The sequence below is a fragment of the Channa argus genome, chromosome 6, assembly GCF_033026475.1.
Source record: "Channa argus isolate prfri chromosome 6, Channa argus male v1.0, whole genome shotgun sequence".
Lineage (NCBI taxonomy): Eukaryota > Metazoa > Chordata > Actinopteri > Anabantiformes > Channidae > Channa > Channa argus.
Window position 1 is genome coordinate 21,063,369 of NC_090202.1, and position 18,325 is coordinate 21,081,693.

General features: G+C 38.1%; 2 protein-coding genes and 1 long non-coding RNA gene across 3 annotated transcripts; 1 reads left to right on the forward strand and 2 right to left on the reverse strand.

The window, feature by feature from the left end:
- Positions 1-7,566: 7,566 nt before the first annotated feature.
- On the reverse strand, positions 7,567-9,504 carry LOC137128573 (uncharacterized). The gene is made up of 3 exons (XR_010914595.1): positions 9,184-9,504; positions 8,654-8,947; positions 7,567-8,397 (listed from the first exon to the last, which is right to left on the reverse strand). It is a non-coding gene; the product is annotated as an uncharacterized lncRNA (long non-coding RNA).
- A 124-nt stretch (positions 9,505-9,628) lies between these two features.
- On the forward strand, positions 9,629-13,572 carry xaf1 (XIAP associated factor 1). Its single transcript, XM_067506808.1, has 7 exons — positions 9,629-9,767; positions 10,854-10,989; positions 11,083-11,139; positions 12,079-12,304; positions 12,388-12,455; positions 12,858-13,100; positions 13,215-13,572. The coding sequence occupies exons 1-7, from the start codon at positions 9,730-9,732 to the stop codon at positions 13,245-13,247; spliced, it is 801 nt and encodes a 266-aa protein (XP_067362909.1). The 5' UTR covers positions 9,629-9,729; the 3' UTR covers positions 13,248-13,572.
- A 199-nt stretch (positions 13,573-13,771) lies between these two features.
- tekt1 (tektin 1) lies at positions 13,772-17,921 on the reverse strand. The gene is made up of 8 exons (XM_067506807.1): positions 17,811-17,921; positions 17,023-17,194; positions 16,740-16,905; positions 15,452-15,580; positions 15,204-15,350; positions 14,825-15,050; positions 14,370-14,566; positions 13,772-14,204 (listed from the first exon to the last, which is right to left on the reverse strand). The coding sequence occupies exons 1-8, from the start codon at positions 17,904-17,906 to the stop codon at positions 14,045-14,047; spliced, it is 1,293 nt and encodes a 430-aa protein (XP_067362908.1). The 5' UTR covers positions 17,907-17,921; the 3' UTR covers positions 13,772-14,044.
- Positions 17,922-18,325: the final 404 nt, after the last annotated feature.

Genomic DNA, 18,325 nt, shown 5'->3' on the forward strand with positions numbered 1-18,325 from the left:
GTAGTGAGTCGTGCAGTCTGATCCACAACAGGTATTTCAGAACAATCTAGTTCTATGCATCCCGTCCTGTCCAGGTGTACAGAAACGGCTTCAGCCCTGAAACACATCTGTCTTCCAAATGACTAAATACAGCTCTCTTTACTAATCCTGTTTTAATGACCTCTTTAGCCTGTTGGAGGGAAGCAGCTTCAGTACAGCTGGGGTAAATAAAATGACAGATAACACACAATTTGTCTAATGTGAGTTTTCAGTGGCACAGGGCCCCATTATGATTTGTATAGTCAAATGCAACTGAAAGTATCGTCCACTCATAAGGCATCAAAAGCTACAAGCATGTAGTCAACAGTGCTTTTACACATCTGTGCTTCTCTGAAAGTCTCTGGGGATTTAAACAGTGAAGAAATTAACTTAAAGGCGTATTCGTGCACATCAGATGAGGAGAAATGCGTAATTGTTCCAAACTGCCAAATATGTTTTTCTGGTGGTTCTTATGGTTTCAGTGGCTTAAGAGGTCAACATTTATTTAGATTTAAGCTTTATCTTGAACCAAAAGAGAAAAGGATAATCAGACAAACTTACTTTAAAAAGACAAGACTAAAACATTTAGACTGAGGAAAAAAGGGAAAACATTAAGAGATAACACTCACCTGTTTTGAGTTCACCTCAATCATCTGGATCCTTGTGGTCATCCGGCTCTTCCAGATTCCTGATGCTCTTCCTTTACCCTCTGTTGTCACAGCACACTGAATATTTATACAAAGGTTCATGGTGTTAAAATTAACTTTTTGGCCAATAGAAATCACAAGAAATGTACTTGAGTTTCTAATTGTGTTTTATTGTAAAATGCATGTCCATCTTCTCATGTCCGACTTTTTTAAGACAGGCTCTTTAGGATTATCACAAACTTCAATTTTATGATAAATGTTCTGAAGTAATACTACCAAAAGATTTTATTTTGTGCCAATATGAGGTACTTATGGACAGTTGTGATCTTATTGGACTGGAGAAGGAAAAACTGCATTGTGGGGAAAACTAAAAGTCTTCATTATGTTAAGTCAGTTTAGGTGATGGTTCATAGCACAACAGTTAATGAAGGGAAGGAAAATGCTTAATATCCACTACCTCTACAATCTTTATAAAAGATTAATTAAGGTTACCTCTGATTTTGAAAGCTGTGCTGCCTCAGCTGACCCCTCTGCTACAAGCCTTCTGATTGGACAGCAAATTCTCCAGCTTAGACATCTGAGGTCGGAGCAGCTGGTCGGTCTTGGGCGTGTCAGCAGTCATAGAGAAGAAAACAGGAATTAACATAACACATTTTTACACATTAAGTCTTTCAGCAGTTTTACACCTTACAAATTTTAGCTTAAATCCTATTTTTAAGAGATTAAGACACTATTTACAGATTTATACAGTATATTTAATAAATACAAAACAGAATAAAACTATTTTTTTACCTCTAAGATTTCTTGCAGTCTCTTCATGAAAAATTCTTTGTCTTTTCTATTTTGTTGCTTTACAGAGCAGAGTTCTTCACATAAATAACTGCTCTTTCACTGAGCCTTATACAGCTCCTCATCTCTGCATTACATAGTGATATCTACACGTTGTTACCAAACAGTTGGACAGTGTGTACCTCAGTGAGATGGCCTGGTACTGCTCTCTGCAGTTGGTCAACACTGCCTGCTCCAAACTGTGGGCAGGTCTCTTTTTGTCACCTTTGGCTGCATCCCAGCCTTTCTGAAACACACAAACGTTGGTCTTACTATACTTTAAAAGTTACCGACATAATACACAGAGCATTCACAAACCATTCTCCCTGACTTTTACCCTAAACTTAACCATCAAAACTAAATGTCTAAGATAACGTCAACCTAATTAGTACCTTAACCAAGTCTCCTCTACCCATTTTAAAGGAAGCTTCAAAATGTTGTCACAATGATGGAATTCACATACATACGCAGCCTTGATTATACAAAAATGTGAAAAAAAACATGACCAGATAAACCCACTAGAGGGATTTACCCTCTACCAAATTTGAGCTCCCTTAAAACACACAATATTGTAGATTATACATTGCATTTTAATTATATTGTGCCCAGAGCCAGTACTCTTAGGCTATAATGCTACATTTCTCCATGTTTGTTGTAATTTAAAATGAAATTTGTTTAGAATATAGAGTAAGACATGTGAAATCATTTAGTACCTAAAACTAGATTATTTTTTATTCCCCACTCTCAATATCATCAACATCAACATCTTGAAAGCACAGATTCATCATTCAATCAAAATTTCAAAAAACTATAGAAGAAAAGTTGTTGATGCTCATCAGGCTGGAAGCGTTACAAAAGACGCAAAACATTTGCCTCCACCAGTTGTGTACAATTATTAATTATTACAGCCTGTTTTAGCCGCTTCTGGAATGGAATGGCTTCTGAGATCACCATACAATGTGAACATATCGATCAGTGGATGGCAGCTCAACAGAAAGTGGAATTATGCAGCAAGACCCTAAACACACAAGCTGTTCAACCAGAGAATGGTCAGAGCTGAAGAAATTGAATGTTTGGCCCTGAGGCAGGCAGGTCATGGAAGGACGGCAAATACCATCCCTGAGTTGAAGTTGTTCTGTAAGTAGGAATGCTGATGGACAGGGCTGACAAACAATCACCAGAAATGTATAGTTGAACTTATTGCTGCAAATAAGGGTGACACCAGTTACAGATACTTTTGCCACACATAAACCTTTTAAACTGAATTTTCCACAATATATTAATAAGTATACTTTTTTAAGTTATGCTGTAAGGGAAAAATTAAACCAAGAGTCTAAGGAGTATTTTTTAATTTTTGACAAGAGTTAATTCTTTTCCTTTCACAACTTTTTAAAATAAATTTCCGATTTTATTGTTTTTGGGCCCTGTGAATATTTTATAAGTTTTTTTCTGCCTCAATTGCAGCTTTTCCCAGGGGAAATGTATGCTATATACAGTTGCCTTATTAAGAAAGTCCAGAAAACTGGTAATATGTTAAGGTATTTTTTGGCATTAACAATAATAAACATATACAGCATGCATGTACATTGTTTACCACCTTTACCATCAGCAAGAAAACCACACCGCTGTTTTAAACTAACTCACATTAGACCAATAGAAACATTCTGACTTCTTACAGCTCTGTTGGTCTTGACGTTAGAAGATGTGTGGAGTTGCTGAAGCTTCTCCACCTCCACTTGGCGTTTCCTGCAGCCCGACACATAGACAAAAGGCACTCAGTCACACAGGTCGTTAGGATCCACATATGAATAAGCAAAACATTTTCAGTGACTCTATGCTGAAGTATCCTTATCCATCCTGCAGCAACATTAGTAGGGACTTGATCAGTTCCAAAATAATTCTGCTTCCTGATACTGACTCTAAACATGCAGCCAAAGTCAGAATCAAACTTAAGATTTGTTCATTGGCAGATAGCAAGGCCTCTGTGTGGGATCACACAGAGACAGCAGACACACAGAGATGCTAAATCTGCTTTTAAAAAAATGCATGTAATAACCTTCATACCATGTACCTTGTAAAACCATGTGCACCATGCACTGAGGAGAATTGAAGCCATTTAAAAAAAATAAAATTAATCATGCCATTGAAATTAATGGACAACAGCAGATGCAACACATTTATTGGTGTTTTTTTCTCTGGAACCATAACACAGGCTACTTTATGCTACACTGTGAATCTGGTTCATTCTCATGTGTTATGGATTCAGTTTAAGCCACAAACAAATTTTAATCGAGATGACTACATCTCACTTACAACTAGTGGTGGAGAAACCTAAACTTTGTGAAGCACTGAATCAACCGAGGGTTCTGCTCCAAAAGCTCGATATTACGTCGAGCGTAACGTCGCTACCTAAAACCACCGATGTTTGTTTTGATGATGCCTAAAAACTGCTTTAACTCAGACAAACGCTGTACAGTGAACCGGTTTTTAAGCTGCTACCCATCAAGGGAGTCGACGTGGCGCCATTTTTGTTTTGATTCTCAACTGATGAGGTTGTGTGAAAGCTTCAGTATAATTCAGTGAACTTAAAATTTGATCATCTGGATGGTTCGAATATTCTTTGTGTTTTACATAGATACCTTCAGAACAATGCCAAGTCTTATGAAACATACTTCTGGTTATGTTCAATTGTCCCCGGCTAAATAGCGCTTTGGTGCTGTGAACCTAATGCATGCTAACACAACCTGGGGCTAACAACCACACACAAACCTGACACATTAATCACAAACCGGACACATTTGCAGGTAACGGAAGTTGCTAAATACACACCGATCGGGGATAAAGTCATGACCACCTGTGAAATCCTACTTAACCTGAATGAGGTGGCCAAAAAATTAGAACCACCTCTTATGATAATGCACACCAATCCGACTCAATTACCGATTTGACCTCAATAATAATTCTCACCTTTCTGACAGTTTCAATCTAAAAACGGAGAAATTATAACATTGTAGAAGTATATTTCATAGAAAAGCCACTTATCTGGGTGGCATTAAATTGCACAGGTGGTCATAATGTTATGTCTGATCGGTGTGTTTCACCACAATGTGAAAACGCAGCTAATGTTAGCTAGCTTCTTAACAAATGATAATGACGCGTGTGGCAAAGCCTTAAACGGGTTTTAAAAACCTTGTTACTTGTCAATATTTGTGCTTGTAAAGTGTCAGATAACTTACATTTCTTCGATGTCAGGATACATTTCAACAGTGATCGTTTTCAGAAAACTCAAATTTCCTTCATTAATCTCAGGTGGTTTGAGGTGCATTCACAAGCAACAACTTTGTGGGGCGTTTGAGTTTTCTCACCCTGTTATCTTAACTTCGTCTGGTCCCTGAGCATATAGCAGCCATCATTTCAGCTGTAGATATCTGACAGTTCTCTCTCAGCAAACGGATAAGATAAGCATGTTATTTATTTTCCAGAATAATAAAATGTTTCCAGAGCTGAAAAACCAGTCTAAAATGTCCCAGGGTTTTAAGGACACATGAGACCCCAGGCACAGTCACAATTTAATATTATCACATATATGCCACGCATGATTAATTGCACATTAAATACGAGTTGTATTTTATTAGTGTCTCTGATTCATTGTAATGCTGTTTATATTTAATTTACTGCATCATACTCATGATGTAGGGCAGCAGTGGAGGGGTTAGCGGTTTTGCGATAACCCATTAACCGCTGACACTTGGTAATATTTTATTAGTAAAATTGTATTTTTTCATATCGAGTTTTTTTTTTTTTCAGACTGAAGATTTCAACAAAATTGTAGGCCTAACACACAGTTGGACACAAGCACTAGTTCAAACAACAAACTGCAAATTAATTGTAAGTCTATTCATGCACTGGGTTATTAATGAATGAGAAGCTAAAATCTCTAATCAGTGTCGTGTTGTACCTTAAGTTTCCCTCTATCATGAGCTAGTTCTCAATTATGTCACTCAGCATCTGTTCCACTTGATCCAACGTGCACTGCAAACAGCAACACACACACATACACACACACACACACACACACCTGTTGGTTTGAAATTTTGATGCAATTAACAGACTTATATAATATACAAATAACAACTTTAGATCTTTGACCTGATGCTGCTCAAGAGTAGCAACTTTCCCATGAGCCTCCTGTTCTCATCCTGCTGACTGACTTTTATGACCAAAGGGTGAATGTATAGGGTTGAAAAAGATACATGTGGGATGTTACAGTCACTACTAGCTGAGCTTTGCTAAGTTGGGTGTCCAAACTGTCGATGTCACTCTCCAACTTAGTAACAAGAAGACATAACTAGAAGTCAAGGAGAGAGCAACAGGGTCAAACAAACAAGACTGTTCCACTTCTTGATACAACACTACATATCAATTATACAATTTCATGTTCAAACATTAGAATTGTTCCTGACAGCTTCCTCTAACAAAGAAAGCTTCTAAAACACCATCAGATGATACTGGATCTCTGAATTACTGAGGTGTCTTTTTTCATGTTTTGCAGCACAGTGTCACAGCTGACATTAAATAATCACATAGAGGAGCAGTCAAACCTGAAAAAACCTCTATCATATAAGAGATGGATGGCAGAGTTAGATTTTTAATAAAGGCCTGAGACATTGCAAACCAATATATCTGTCTAACCTTACTGTTCTCAAATGTTAATATTTTGTCCTTCCCCACCAACATATACACATCTTTTATGAGACACTCATCTTGGGTAATTTAGAAAAAAAGGGAAAAGATGGAAGACATGTGTGCAGTCTAATGTGTGGCCCTATTTGCTGCTGTTCCATCTGTTGGTTTATTTTTTAAATCGAATAATGTCTTTATTGTTGTTGTACAGTAAATTCTTTAGCATCTGGAAATAATTTTTATGTGTCAAATCCTAGCAAATGCTAATGAAAAAGCCAGCAATGTTACCTTTTCAGATTACGAGAGGTGTTGATTTAGATGATTTGGACATTACAGTTTTTAGTTTTGAACTTTGTCCACCCTGTTTATGGCAAAGACCGCTGGCTGAATAAAAATAAGGGAAACCCCTCTCTGCACGATGTTCTACTGTTTGAATGAAGCCCAAACTGATGGTAATAAGGTTGAATGAACACCAAAAAGCCGCGACAAAAACTACACTTTACAACAACCTACACAAAGGAGGATTGTTGCATGGACTGCATTAGTTTTGGCAAATAAGTCAACCATAGGAAACATTCCTGCTTTAGTTTCAGTTAAAGCACCCAGCCCTAAGCTCAATTTCACTGAATTACATTAATATTGATCAGTTGCAATTTAGTTTTTTTCACGGTGTTGCAAACAATCATTGTAACTTTTCAAATTGTTCATTGAGGCTGACTTAAACTGTGAGGCTAAACAAAAAAGAGGGGAGACACCCACAGCTCCTGCCGCAAGGCAAACATTGTCTTTTAGTGCCATCTGCAGGTCGCACTCAACCTCTCGTCTTCTGCAGCAGGATCACATTTTGTGTGTTTGTTTTTGTGTGTGAGTGAGTGTGTGTGTGTGTGTGTGTGTGTTAGCCTGATACTCACACCGCTGCTTTTCATTTTCAGCTGTGAACAAACACCAGGTACAACTAACGCTTTATGTGGTTGTTTCTGTTTTCTGTCCTTTGTAGTTGTTTCCTTGCTGATTCATATTTGATTGTTTCTACTACTGTATTTTTGTTGTCTCTGGGGACATTACTTCTATTGCTGATTGTGTTTCTTGTTCTCACATATCTCTTGAAAAGGTGATTATGATCTCAATGACACCGACTGATTAATTAAAGTGAAATGAGAAATTCCAATTGGAATTTTGAATTACAGAGTTTCCTCTTGCCATTTATTGTTAGTTCAGTTTTTACCTCAGAAATAATTGAGTCCTTGACTGCTGTGAAAATCAAACGGAAAATAGTTCAAACATCATGTGCAGCCCTGGGAAATAGAAAATAAATATGATTTCTTTATAACCTGACTGTGCTCATACTGTAACTGGAGTAAAACATTTCCATATATTACACCAGAAATATTAAACATATTTTGTGTGTGTGTATATATATATATATATATGTTTTTTTTTTTTCTTTCTTTCTTTTCTTTCCCTAGGCTGTGTGGATGTGCGATGTAATAGTTCAAGCTTCCTTTTTAAATACTCTGTCTGTTTAATGTGACCATATTGAAAGTAAAATACATTTAAATCTCACTAATAAATAAGTTACCTTACATAAAATTTATTCAATCTGTCCAAAAGGGTGCTGATTCTGAGCTGATAGGAGCATGTTATTGATATTCTCAACTAAGTCATTGCAAAAAACATTTGGGCGCATTTCCCAAAGTGCACCCAAAACAATCAGGAATCAGAAACGTAACATGACTTTATTCTGCATTATTCTGTTCCAATCATCATTGCTAAATCCAGCTATGCCACTGCTTTTCATTTCAACATTGATGGCGAACCTTGTGCACTGCACAAGTGTAGTGTTTAAGTGTTACCATTACACGAATATCAGAAAAGCGACTGTCCAAGTATGTTGTTTCAGAAAAATCCAGTGACCTGTTTCTAGCTTTTACACAACATTAGTATATGGGACTAAGACACATGGACTTATAAAGTGCATATAATAAAACATGGAGAACTGAATGTCACCATTATCATAAAAAATAATTTAAATATTTTGTTATCTTAGCAGCAGTAGCTGTGTCTATTGTCTCACACCTCTTTTGCACCTCTGTGTGAGCATCATGTCTCTCCTGATACACCTGCTGTAGCTGGTCCCTGAGCTTCATCACTTCCCTCCAGCAAGTCTTCTGCTCCTTCTCGTTCTCCTGCTGCAGTGCTGCCAGGTCCTGCTTCAGATTCGCTACACCAGGAAAAAAAAATAAAAAAGATTTTAGGTTCAGTCGGATGTTTCCACAACTCTACTCTCTGACATTTTTCACAAAACCATCTTTTCTGTTTCTTCTTAATATCCGCATTATAATTATGAAATGTGTTAAGTTTAAACAGACCCACGTGTTTTTGCTTAGAGTCCACTAATAGTGGACTTACTACAACATAAATTAATTTATGTTTTTTCTTATCTTAGTTCATTAATGGGATTACATTTCAGCCATTACCTGTGTGAGAAGGAGCCAGCTCATGTTCACTCTCCAGTGGGAAGATGCTGAGTTTGAGGGTCTGTAGCAGGCGACTCACTCTGCTGACTACGGTGTCACACTGTTGCCACTGTGTGCTCTCATGCTCTGGGACCAGATGTTTCTTCAAGGGACTTAGAGGTGTGTGAGTGGTGTCCCCTATCTCTGCAGAGCCCCAAATTTGATCCCTGGATACTCCCAGAGCGCCCATGTCTCAATTAAGAGCTCAGCCTCCTCTCCAGCCAACAGCACATGCCAGTGCAGAAAGAACAAGGCCTATGAGGATTAAATACTTTTTTCTATGGTGTTTAAGTTACTTGATACTAGAGGTTATGACAAGTTGTTATGTGGGTGCATTTCTGACATTTTAAATAATTGGTTATTGTTCTAAATTCAAAGTTTTGCAAAGTGTAAGTATTAGCAATGAGGCTAAATATGATATAATAAACAACTCTCTGGTTATTGGAACAAGCTTGTTGCTCTGTTCTTTTCTCTCTCCCCTTTCCACTCACCCCAACCGGTCGAGGCAGATGGCCGTCCACCCTGAGCCTGGTTCTGCTGGAGGTTACTTCTGTTAAAGGGAGTTTTTCCTCTCCACTGTTGCCTGTGGCTTGCTCCAGGGGGAATTGTTGGGTTCTCTTTATATATCTTTATATATCTTTATAATCTTGACTTTATTCTGTAAAGTGCCCTGAGATGACTTTGTTGTGAATTGGCGGTATATAAATAAAGTTGAATTGAACTACATAATGAAGACCTCTCAATAAAAAAAAACAAAAAGTCAGCATTAACCTACATGAAAGTAGAATGTATTAATATATTATTAATATGTTTATTATTATTATTATTACTGATTAACTTCCACGATAGTGGTGAAGTCCACGATAACACAAATATTGAAACAATTTGAAAATATTTGCGCCAACCCGTGGAGGAATGGCTGCATAACGTCATGCAAGATGAAATGCTGATGCTTTCACTTTCTGTTTTGTTTAACAGAAAGTCGAAATCTCGCATCTCGTTTTGTCCCTTGAATCTTTCTTAAAGGATTTCTGTCGATGGACAACAAGGAGGCAACACGCACCTGCGGCCAATGGTGAGAGTTATCTTTATGTGACACTTATTGGATTACACCACAAATAATGTTCTTATTATTGGCAGGTTAAACTAAAAAAACAAAAAGAAAAAACAAAACAAAAACGGACGTAACCAAAACATGGTTACGTCCGGTTAAACAATCGGTTAGAGTCGCAGTTCGGATCAGCTGTGCTGTAGATTCAATATATTCTTTCCCAGAATATTTGGGACAGTTTGACCAATAAACATCCCAGAAGGAAGGGTAAACTGGGCTCATGGTTGCCATATGAAAGACAATGTATAGGGTTGAAAATCTCATTGTACAACTAAAAAACAGTGTTAATTTAATTTTTGCAATAAATAATCATTCTTTTGCATAAGAAATCGTTCAGTATCACATAACAGCGGGCGGTTAAATGAATAACTCACTGAGTCGGTATGTGCATGGTCATGTCATGTGACAACTTCCTGTTCCGCTACAATACACGCTGTTTTTAGCTGATAACTGAGTTTTCTCATTTTTTTTTAGCAGTCTCAGGTTTCATTTAAGAGTTATTCTGTATTCCACAAAAACAAATATTAAGGTACTAAAAGTATTAACATAATAATAAAAATAATAATAATAATAATAATATTCTTACAAAATGTACTCCAGTATGACTCCATCACCCACTATAACCTCCATAAAAATACGTATAATTATAATATATTTTATTTATAATTTGAATTTGTAGCCAGATAAATTATAACCTTGTAAAAGTATAATTTATAGCATAGTGGCTGTATTTGATTTATGTACAGGTGTACCTAATAAAGTGGCTGTATGTATTAAGTGGTGGGTGTATTAAGACTCAAAAGGGCTTTGTCCTGAGGACACAGGTAGCCTATTAGCACAGCAGCTAGAAACAAAAGAAAAACACACGTGGGAACAGTCTGACCTGTGTAGCTACCAATTAATATTCCATCTGTTTTCAATATTTCCATGCTGTTATCGGAAGCAGCAAATGAAGCACACTAATATTTGATTATAATGTGTGTGCAAAAGCAACATTTTGTCACCCCCCCAATCAAAAAATGATTGAAGTTGACTGTTGCTGTCTTTCAGCAACAAGGAGGTTGCAGAGACCAACTTTGCTCTGCATGAAATGCACTGCAGACGCTTCTTATGTGTCTGTCCTGACTGTGATGAAGCAGTTCCCAGAGACCAATTGAACCAACATAAGGAAGATGAGCACACTGTGGTATATATCCCCCTACACACACACTCACTCACGCACACATACACACAATAGTGTATTTTCTATATAGTTACGTTTTGTATTGTTTTTCTGCAGGTGAGATGCTCCAAGTGTAACAAGAAGATGGAACGTCGTCACCTAATAGATCATGAGGTGAGTCCAGCGGTACTGAAGGGTTCCACATAGAATGTAGTTTTGTACCAGATAGTAAATATCTGTTATGTGATGTGTGTATGTGATGTGTGTATGTAATGTGTGTTTATGTCTTCTTTTCCTTTCGGCTGTTCCCTTTTAGGTGTCGCCACAGCGAATCATGTGCCTCCATCTAACCCTGTCCTCTGCATCCTCTTCTCTCACACCAACTAACTTCATGTCCTCCCTCACTACATCCATAAATCTCCTCTTTGGTCTTCTTCTAGACCTCCTGCTTGGCAGCTCCAACCTCAGCATCCTTCTACCGATATATTCACAGTTTCTCCTCTGAACATGTCCAAACCACCTCAATCTGGCCTCTCACTTTATCACCAAAACATCTAACATGAACTGTCCCTCTGATGTCCTCATTCCTGATCCTGTCCATCCTTGTCACTCCCAAAGAGAACCTCAACATCTTAAGCTCTGCTACCTCCAGCTCTGCCTCCTGTCTTTTCTTCAGTGCCACTGTCTTTAAGCCGAACAACATCGATGGTCTCAACACCGTCTTGAACACCTTTCCTTTCATTCTCACTGATATGATGTGTGTTTATGTATAATAATATAAAACATTTAAACATTGGTAGAAAAAAATGACCCTCCTGATATTGTAACAATATCTCTGTGTGGACATTTTTTTTAACAGAAAGTCTGTGTTACAAACAGGAGATGTGAAGGGTTTTAAAAAATTGTCCTGCATTATGGGAATGTAGGATGCCATGCTTGTGAAGCTTAGGTAACACTGGGCACTAAACTTATAACTCAGCCTTTAAGGAGCTACTGGTAACTTTTGGGTTGTTTTGTAAATATGAACTTTGATCTGTAATAAAACTGCAGGAAACCTATTTATCCATCTGACTCTGCTTTGTCTTCTAAATGGTCTGCTTATGTGTCTTCTAGTCTGATGAATGTGTGGAGCGTCTGCAGGCCTGTCAGTTTTGCAAACTGGAGCTTCCATGGAGGCAGCTGGACGAACACTGTCTGTCCTGTGGGAGCCGTACCGAGCTCTGCAGGGACTGTGGACGCTACATCAAACTGAGGGAGCAGTCAGACCACAGCTCGACCTGCTCGACTACTAACAATGACTCAAATCCTCCTCAAATCACCAGCAGTCCACTAAATATGAGTATGAAGTTATAGGAGTAACCACAAACCTCTAATATGCTATTTGTCTGATTAACTTTTGCCATGCCTATTATTTTTCCACAGCAAAACTAAGGGTGAAATGTCAAAGATGTACAAAATTATTTCCTGTTGAAGACATAAACAAACATGAGGTATAAGTATTTCTCCTACATATAATGGGCACAATTTCCTAAGTTAAATATAAGTTGAGTGGGGCATGAGAACAAAACCAAAAATGTAAATATTATTTGGACCAATATGGCTGACTGGAAGTCTACATGGAGCTGAGCAACAAAAGCCAAAAAAATGTAATTCTCTGTTTAAACTGAAGTCATCAGGTCTATTAAGTCCTACAAAGCTCAAGTTACCATTGCCCTACAAAAATCTCCAGTGACTGTATAGAGGATAATGACAATGTTGAAATTATTTTTACTCAATAGTTATTCAGTTAACATGTTAAGCTATTCTAACAGCAGTATAAGTGATCCAGCTTCTCTCTTTTCCCCCCAGAAGATAATTTAAGTAATCGCTTTATCTTTATCTCTACAAACAAGTTTGACTGTCACATGGCAACCAGGTGGGACTATGAAGAGGCTCAGGGCGATCAGGAAGAGGATGACGAGGGTGATTTCCCCTGGCAGGTGACCACTCCTCACCAAATCAGCACCTACGAAGCAACCTCCCTGTCAGACAGACTCTACAGGAGGCCCTGGGATAATGAGGGAGATCCAAACCTGATCAGCACCTGCCCCCACTGTCATCTGGCCCTGCCTGCTGTCACACTACGTTGGCATGAGGTAACATACCTGCATCTCCCAAGATGTTTTCACACTGCAGAAAAATACGTATTATAAGACCCTCTGTATGCGTATTATCCGTATTATAAGACCCACCCTCTGTGTGTGTTTTAGGTGAAGTGCCAAAGATACATTCTGTTGAAGTAAAGAGAGTGAACTCCTCGGAATGGATATGCTGCTTCAGAGTTTTAAACCATACATCTTTAGCAAAATATAAATATTTAGGTCGCTTAAATGTCCATTTTTTGCCTACTATAGAATATTTTATTGTCATAGAAAAGTTTACAGTTTGTTTTTAATGACTAGTAGTTGGTTTAGTAGTTGGTAGTAATAGTTTGTTTTCAAAGCCGTTTACATTAAAATGCACAGTGTTGTCTATTAATTGCTACAATGTAAAATGATTACTTGTCAAAATCTATAATTAATCTCAATCATATATATATATATATATATATATATATATATATATATATATATATATATATATATATATATATATATATATAAAAAACACTGACAAAGCAATTTCAATTGAAAAACTGACATAAAGGCTCTATGATTTTGCTGGTCACGTGTCTATGCATGTTATATAGTGTAAGAGAAAACCAGAGTATGTGATGAAATTTACATTAAGTATCAAAATGTTACTTAGCAACATGCTATTGGCAGAGTGTTTTCTTCTTTTCAGTATATTCTGCATGTGTGTGAAATGGACTTTACTAATGTGTAAAATATGATGTGTATTATGAGTGTAGTAAAACAATCACACTATACTGTGTATTTTCTCTTACATTTCTTATTATTGATGAGATTGCTGAATAGCCCAGAAAGAGCGCTTCGAAACCCTGTTTAGCTTTCACGAAAAATAAATAGTTTCATGCATATTATTAATTTTAATAACTACATTTTTAGGAATTAGCAGGTATATGAAGACCTTTCCTGACTCAGAAGTTCTGTATGACAATAGGCTCCCTGTGCTGGGTGCAGATGACTTCATCAATGTAGAGAGAACGAGCCTTGATCTCAATGTTTTCCTGCAGCTCCAGCTGAGAGCGAACCAGAGCTCTCTGCTCCTCGTCTGACTGGACCACAGCCTCATGCAGTCTGACGAGAGAGAGAGAGAGAAATAAAGAGATGCTACAGAAGGACTTAAATAGTTATATGTCCCAACAATGCATCTGTATGGAAAGAACAGTGGTAATGTATCCCTTAAAAATGCCCTGTCCCCCCGGTCCCTTCACATTGGAAGGAAGTGTGTCTCAGCCTTACTTGCTGATGTGAGCAGTAAGCTGTTGGACCTCGGCCAGCAGCTGGGACTGTGCCGGATCGTAGCACTGCTCTTTGGAAGGCCTGTGGCAACGCAAATCCAGCCGCGTCTGAGCCAAACTCAGGCATTTTTCATTCTCGCCGATGGCCACTTGGAGGTCCTCTCTGATTCTCTGCTGGCTGGTATACTCTGATTGAATCTAGAGGGGACAGAAGTGTCACACAAGGTTCAATTAGTATTTACAGCTACAGTCATTTGAATAGGGAATTAGGGTATAAGTAATAAATACATAAATAAATACGTTTTTTTATAATATACAAGGACAGTATGAAACATCTAAAAAATAAATCGTAAGCACTTTAAACTAAATTTTAAAAAGTGAACTAAAAAAAACAATTACTTTGGATAATCCAAGAATCACATCTGATTCTTTTCACTTCACTCTGAAGTGCCCAACCTTGGCCAGTTGTTCCTCCATCTGGCTCTTGGTAGATTTGATTTCCTTGATGTTCATCAGAAAGGCGGCTTTTGTAGCTTGCATCTGCTTCTGTATGTCAGCGGTTGTCTGCTCCAAGAGAGACTCCACCAGTGCCTGGAGGGACAGAGAATTGTTCTTCTGCTGCTCTGCTTTGGCTATATTGATGTCTGAGATGTTCTCCCATTGCTTTGGAGTCACTGTCAAACTGAGAGAGGGAGGATGGTTTTGATAACTAAGAAATCTCCAGGGTAGAAAAACTGAAGCAAGTATGGCACATCCCCTCTACACATACACTGACAAGGATTTTAAATGTTCAAAAAACATCAGACATCAAAAGATCATGGACACAGTAGTTAACCTCGGCAGAACAGCCTTGGTGTTTTTGGACTTGGGCACATCTCTAATGGAATGTGTGGTCATCAGGACACAGGAGTTGTCGATGCACTGAGCCTCAGATTTCTCCTTCAGATCTCGCTCTAATTGGTACTTGGCAGATCGGTTTAGTCTAGAACACAAAACATGTTTTACAGGTAAGCTAAGCCAAGCCAAAAATTTTAAACTAATTAATAAAATTTGGGGTAAATATAGTCAGTCCACCTTTCTTACCTTATCTGCTCAGTGATTTGTTCCAGTATACGCTGCAGAACGGCAGCCACCGCCTCAAAGACCCCCTTCTCCTTCAGCAGCTCTCTGTTCACCTCATCATCCTGCCTCTCAGTTGGGTAACGTCTCATTCTGTTGGTTGCAGTATAAACAGGAAGAGCTTTATTCATTTGTTCGTTTTTCTGCAGCTACACTTGTCCTATTGTCAAGGTCTTTTTCATCCACCATCTTCCTTCTCAAGACTCTGATTAGAATTCTCTTGCCCTGTAAACATTAAACACTTTCATAACACTAGTTCTTGCTTTTATTAGCATTTGCTTTACTAATCCATCCCTGACTCCAGCCTTTAGTCTTTATAAACCAACCTATGGCTTAAGGCTTTCTGCAACTCTCTTTGTGATGACAGTTTGATTTGTAATCACAGGACCCACACAATTGAAACTAATAACAGCGTTCTGTTTCACATAGGACGCACCAGGGTTTTTTAAGTCAAAATGTCTGCAACAACAAGATGTGCTATACAGAACAGAATGATGGATGTGACAGAAATGCTTTAAACCTATAATTGGGAGTGGGACAGGCACTTCTCAAATAAAAGGGCTTTACTTTTTACATTTTGTGCACTGGCAGTGCACGCTTTCAGCGGTGGGCATGACCACCTCATTGTCTATGCCAAGTCAGAAGAGCACAGCAATGCTGATGGACTTTCTCACTCTCCCTTGCCTGATATTTGGGAGACATGAAGTGCTGTGAGCACTGCTGTAGTCCACTCACTGCTGGTAGAGCATCTGCATGGAGCATCTACATGAACCACACTCAATGCCACACAAGTCGCAGGGACCACATGCATCAACAGGGACCTTTCCAAAACTTTAAATATGTCATGGAAGGCTGCCCAACTCAGGTATGTATGAAACAGCCCTAGAGAAGTTCATGAGAGGATTCCAGGACTGCTGCTGAGACAGACAGGCCCAGTATCATATGAAATCTAGGAGTGTGACTCTGATACGGTCGTGTTACAACTCTGATGTAACACAGCCTGAACAGGTTGATAGTGAAGACTGCAACAGATCTCAGGAAATGGTCGACACAGCTGTGCAGCCACCTGAGCTTCCATGGCTGCAACGTGTGGCCCTGAGGTGCTCAACCCGAGCATGAGATAACACCAACTAAACAGTAACACTAATAAAGTAAGAAATTACACCTGGTCGGACAGGAATACGCAACAGCTACGATGCGTTTTCACTCTGGCCGCTCATATCCTCTTTTTTCCATCGTTTTAGCATCTCACCTCTCCTCCAGACAGACAACAGTCACTCTCAGAGGCTCGTTGCAGGCCTCCAGTGCTTTCGCCACTCTGCTCTGCAATTCTGTGAGAACATTAATGTCCAAAATAATTTCCTCCAACTTCCGTTCCAGTTCCTTTTTTAGAAACTGGATGTCTTTGAGCCGCTGATCTGAAAAGCATTAAAAATATAATTTTAATCCACATCTGCATTCTTTACCACACCATTTGTTTGCGTTAAATTCAGTGTGAAATGATGCTGGTGATTTTCTGTTGTTTCCCAACTTACCCAGACGCATGATGTCATTATCTTGCATGTATTTGCAAGCTTTTTCAGTTTCCAGCATCAACCTCATGCATTCTTGTCTGAACAGCTCTGACCTGTTCCTTGTAACTTCCGTATTCAGTAGACTACGTCTACCAATTTGCTGGGGACTGTGCTCCTGGAAAGACATTGCTCCCTGCAGGTGGTCAATCATTGACAGTACAGGAAATAAATGAAGAAATGTTATTCATGATTAAAGAGACAACCAACAAATTGCATATCCCATAGGATATAATTCTTTATATAATATTTGGATTATCTTTTTAAAGTATATCCTGAATCAAAAGAAATCAATATCTTTAAAAAAAAACGTATGTTCAATGGTATCAAAGGCTGTGCAAACATCAGTAAATATAAAACTGTCATCATGAATAAGATAATTGTAATCAATCATATCTAGTATTAAACAGTTATTACTAATGTGTCTTTTTTGCATGAAACCTGCTTGTTCATATATTATTTGTTGTACCTTATTTCAGTCTTCTAGGAAATCTCAAGGCAAATATTCTGGGAAGTATTATTTATTCTGGAATATATATATATATATATATATATATATATATATATATAAACACAATAGACTGAATTTACTGCGGCGAGAGTCGGTCGTACAGTGAGTCGACGTTACTATTCACGAAGTTAAAGTTGACGTTAACTGTCTTGGTTTGAAAATAACTAAATGTTTCTCATTTGCCGTATAACGTTACGTTACCCAGTAGAAAAAAAAGTTATTATCTAGAACCAGCACTTACCGTATTTCCGTGCAGTCCAAAACCCGCAAAATTGTTAAGTTTTCCTCTGCCACCGGCTGGAGTTGCGATAACGGTTACTATGGCAACAGTAAACATGGCGGAGCCGTTCGGTGTTACTAGAGCTGACGTCCGTCCACGGCAGTGTCTCAATCAGCAGTATGGACGGAGAGTGCTTTATTCAAAAGTAACTATTGTGGGTTTTTTTTACTCAAATTCGTGCATCTGGCCAGGTTACAGATCAATTCTGATTTATGACAGATTAATACACAAAGCCTCCAAGGAAATCTTTGGCATTAATTCTAAATTTGTTTTTTGTTTTTTTGCCATATTCTTTTGAGTGAAGGTCTTTGAACTTATTTGCTTCCTGAATTTGTACATAAATTAAAATCAACAAGGCTTGAACACTTTATAAGGCCCACATTGAACTGGAATAATAGTTTTCAGTAATTAAAGGTGATCTGGTGACCAGATTAATGTTATTTATGCTCTGTAAGTGGTACAAGCAATAATCCTAA

Excerpts from the sequence above, each read along its gene's own strand:
- xaf1 (XM_067506808.1), top strand. The coding sequence starts at position 9,730 with ATGGACAACAAGGAGGCAACACGCACCTGCGGCCAATG. Across the intron at positions 9,768-10,853 it reads ACACGCACCTGCGGCCAATG|CAACAAGGAGGTTGCAGAGA; the intron begins GTGAGAGTTATC and ends GCTGTCTTTCAG. Across the intron at positions 10,990-11,082 it reads AGGAAGATGAGCACACTGTG|GTGAGATGCTCCAAGTGTAA; the intron begins GTATATATCCCC and ends GTTTTTCTGCAG.
- tekt1 (XM_067506807.1), bottom strand. The coding sequence starts at position 17,906 with ATGTTTACTGTTGCCATAGTAACCGTTATCGCAACTCCAGCCGGTGGC. Across the intron at positions 17,195-17,810 it reads TTGGACTGCACGGAAATACG|GGAGCAATGTCTTTCCAGGA; the intron begins GTAAGTGCTGGT and ends GACCACCTGCAG. Across the intron at positions 16,906-17,022 it reads TAATGACATCATGCGTCTGG|ATCAGCGGCTCAAAGACATC; the intron begins GTAAGTTGGGAA and ends AATGCTTTTCAG.